At 28.7% G+C, this 4,018-nt stretch overlaps 1 protein-coding gene across 1 annotated transcript; it reads right to left on the bottom strand.

The window, feature by feature from the left end:
• Positions 1 to 902: 902 nt before the first annotated feature.
• On the bottom strand, positions 903 to 2,494 carry LOC127078362 (GDSL esterase/lipase At5g45910). Its single transcript, XM_051018817.1, has 5 exons — positions 2,257 to 2,494; positions 1,890 to 2,111; positions 1,647 to 1,789; positions 1,245 to 1,518; positions 903 to 1,141 (listed from the first exon to the last, which is right to left on the bottom strand). Exons 1-5 carry the CDS (start codon positions 2,492 to 2,494, stop codon positions 903 to 905), a joined length of 1,116 nt encoding a protein of 371 aa, XP_050874774.1.
• Positions 2,495 to 4,018: the final 1,524 nt, after the last annotated feature.

Genomic DNA, 4,018 nt, shown 5'->3' with positions numbered 1-4,018 from the left:
TGCATACTGAAGACTATGTCGATTTGTCTGACTATCTCAACAGGCCATCTCATGTAGTTGGTAGTGACGCTCCTGGTCCCTCAGATGCTCAAACACCAGTAGTGAATCATCAACATGGGTTAGAGCCACGAGTTAGGGTAGCTAGGGGATGTGGGACCGGAGGTCGGTTAGGTGATCCCGATCATCACCATTAGGCTTTTTTGTGTAAACGGAAATTTTTATTAATATCAATTGGTCTTATTTTTTAATTATGTATCACGTAGACCATTTAGCAAAAAAAAATTGCATTTTACACTGAGGTGCCAATCCAATTGGCGCCTCCTCTCAGGTAATACACATGGGCGCCAATTGGATTGACTAGGGCATCAATTGGCTCCTCCATTCAATTTTTAAGAGGAGTCTCTAATTGAATTGACGCCTCCTCCTAAAAGTGGGGTAGTTTGGGAATTTTTTGGAAACCAGAGTTATTTTGGGAATTTTCTTGAAAACAGGGTTATTTTTTGAAAAATTCTTCAAAGTGAGGTCCCTAATAGATCTATTCCTTAGTGGTTAGCATAACCAAGGGAATACCTTGTATTTTTTATTTTAAAAAACAATTAAACATGGTTAACCGTTGGACGAGGTAAAAGCTTTGTCATTGAATGTATTATTTGTAATAGTGCGAAGAAAATAATTTTTATTTGCAAACAATGAGAATACTTATTATACATAGGTAAATAAATATTTTACATATATGACTATTAAAAATATAATGACATTTTTATTTCATTTGCCGATAAGTGAAAAAGAATTTTATAACAATTTCATAGAAAATATTTGAAATTCTCCTAGTAGAGATAAAGTATAATCATATTTAGAATTCATAAAAAAAATGTCTTTCATAAAGTGCACAGTCATTATCTCTATGCTATCTTAAAAGGAGCAGATTTTAGAGAGGGATTTGCAAAAGGTCCTTCCACTAAACCTTTTGCTATTTGCTTGTGTGATGCTTCAGTAAAGTGGGCTCCATCCCAATTTATTTGTTTTGAAGGATCAAAGCAAACAGTTGTACCAGGCATTCCACAAAACTTTTCATTAATATTGTATGGCCCACCACCTCCACAACAAGCTTTCAAAACTTCAACCTTATCAGAAGTAAATCCTGCAACATTAATGTATACAAAATATGGTACGTGTTAAAAAGAACTTAACAAGAACAAATTAATGTAAACTTGATATGATAATAAAATACTATATCCACAAACCATATTGTTGTGGTGCTTGATATAAACGCTTGGCATCGTTGTAGTAGTCAAAATATATTATCTTAGCTTGATGATGTTTCTGTTTTAATGTCTCTATAGAATTTTTTAGTTGTTCATTAAAGTATTCAGTAAAAGTGTTGTAAGATATCAAACATCCAAATTCATCGTAGTCTTCTTTCTTTTTACTATTCACCATAGACAATAATCCAGCATTGCAGCCTATTGGAAAGTTTCCTGGAACCACTAGCTCTACAGCTCCTTCTTCGAGTAATGCCTAGCATAGAAATAAATAAATTATTTACATGTATTAAAGAACATTATTTACTCAATAATATTAAAACTTAAACATAATTATTCTACAACTGAAAAAATATTTAACTTTTAAAATTTGATATAACATACTAAAGTTGTATTTGTAATGGATTCGACGATTAAAGGAACTATTTCACGAAGTTCTGTAACAGTTTTAGAAATATGAGAAAAAACATCATTCCCACCAATCTCTCCCACTAGAAACAATGATTGTTTGAAGAAGCTGTCGCACTCTAAGAATTCAGATAAAAAATAAAAAATATGTTAGTCATATAGAATAAAATCTATGTATGTGACACAAAATATATAATATGTGAGGAGTTAGGGAAAAACCATCTTTGTTTTTACATAAGGATGATTTTATCTTTTTAAACCAACCAAACTGCACATTCAATGAGTTTTCTGTCGCTGGTGGTCTAACTCCACTACGATCAAAATACTTGAACTCAAGTGCAGTTGCACCAGCATATGCAAAGTTAACTCCCCTTTTTATATCTTCTTGGCTTTGGGTGATATTTTTATAGGGCGGTAAAAAAGGCAACCCGTATGCTTCAGCTGCAATAAAATGACCGTGAGCTAGTGAGTTTTTCACTCAAAAATATGTCAAAGTTAAGAATTCTTGATTTTAATTCAAACAACTATATTAAGATAGGTCAAACCATAAGGTACTAGAAAAATAGTAAAGTACGTGTAAAAGTACCTATGAAATCTATGATGAGTCTCCCATTAGACAAACGTCCCGCTGGATGTTTGAAGTACGTTGAACCATAAGGACTATTTTTATCCATTGGTGGATGGTCAAATGCGGCATTTCCGGTGTCACTTGTAGAGTCACCGAAGTTAAATATGGCTTCGTATGGTAGAGGATTAGCATTTGAAATAATATTTCCAAAAATACCACATGCAATGGTGATACTAAAGAGATACAAGATATTCATGGCGTTATGAAAAGTTAGGAAATAACTAATATTTATGTGTACTTGGAAATGAGAATTATCGATTTTATATATACTTGCTCCTTTTTCTGTTTTATAGTGAGCTTTTAAATGTTAGTTGGAACATGTTTAACTATTTTTTATTTTTGTAATGTTGTGATATTAGATCTAACATATAACATCCAACACATATACATCAAATGACACATATTTATTATGCTAAAAATAATATTTTGTTGTCATTAGTGTTTTTATTGTTTTTGTTTCACTTTCTAAATTTTCCTATCCACCTAAACTCTCCAAAATAAATCCATACACTAAAATTAGAAATCATAATAATTTTGTTATATTTAGTATAAATTATGTTTTTGTGGCTTTATCTCTTACTATTGATTCAACAATAATTAAAAAAATATTTAATTAGTAAACCTTATTTTCATAATTTTTCAACACATTTGTTTTTATGTCTCGGCTCTGACTATTGATTCAATTATAATTAAAAAAAATATTTAATTAGTAAACCTTATTTTCATAATTTTTCAACCATTATCAACATGAATAAAATTTGTATATATACTATAGGAAGAAGAAAGCTACTGTGATGTAATAGTAGTGAATTTATATAAATGGGTTAAAAAAAGTAACTTCCAAAAAAAAAATACAATATCTTTATAAAAAAAACAAATGAATTCATAATACCATTAAAACTTTTAATGTATTTAAAGAACCACTATTTTATGTTCTTTACTATTAATTTTCTTTTAATATGTTGAATCAAATCAAAATTTAAATTATACACAAAATATTAAATTTGGACTTTAGTATACCAAGTATTATTTATTTATATGTGTTCTTTTCTTTTTGTCGAAGTATAGTTTTACTTCAACCTTATTTAGTATTGAATGTGAATATATCTTTTAACTGAAGTTTTGTTATATGTAAAATTTAATTTTGAATTTGAATTATAAATGACAACATTTTGAATCATTAGCCCCGAAAACAAAGATCCTATCATTCATGTTCTCGAAGATATTTAGGGCCCGTTTGATATGGTTTTGGAAAACTGTTTTTTAGTTTTTAAAAATTAAAAATTATAAAATTTGTTTGGTAGTCTAATTTTATAAAACTATTTTTCAAAACTATTTTCTATTTGTGGGTTTTTAAAACTAAAAATCTAAAATAGATTTTAGAGGTTTTGAATTTTTGATTTTTAGTTTTGGAAATTAGGAAGACGACAAAACAAGGAAAACTAATACTATATTCATCAATGACAAATTTGTAACATTGTTCAACTTTAAAACAATTTTTAAAAATTAGATTATCAAACATGTTTTTTCTTCAAAACTGGTTTTTTAAAATTAATTTTTAAAATAGTCTTCAAAACTAAAAAGTATTACTATTCTCCCAAAATTTTAAAATTTGAGTTAGTATCCAAAACGTTTGGAAGGAGCTGGAAATTATAATAATGTTTTTTTTTTTAAATACGCAAGAAAGAATTGAAATAAGTTTCTAAGGAACGAGGAGACA

Source organism: Lathyrus oleraceus, chromosome 5 (assembly GCF_024323335.1).
Source record: "Lathyrus oleraceus cultivar Zhongwan6 chromosome 5, CAAS_Psat_ZW6_1.0, whole genome shotgun sequence".
Lineage (NCBI taxonomy): Eukaryota > Viridiplantae > Streptophyta > Magnoliopsida > Fabales > Fabaceae > Lathyrus > Lathyrus oleraceus.
This window is presented reverse-complemented; position numbering and strand designations above follow the sequence as displayed.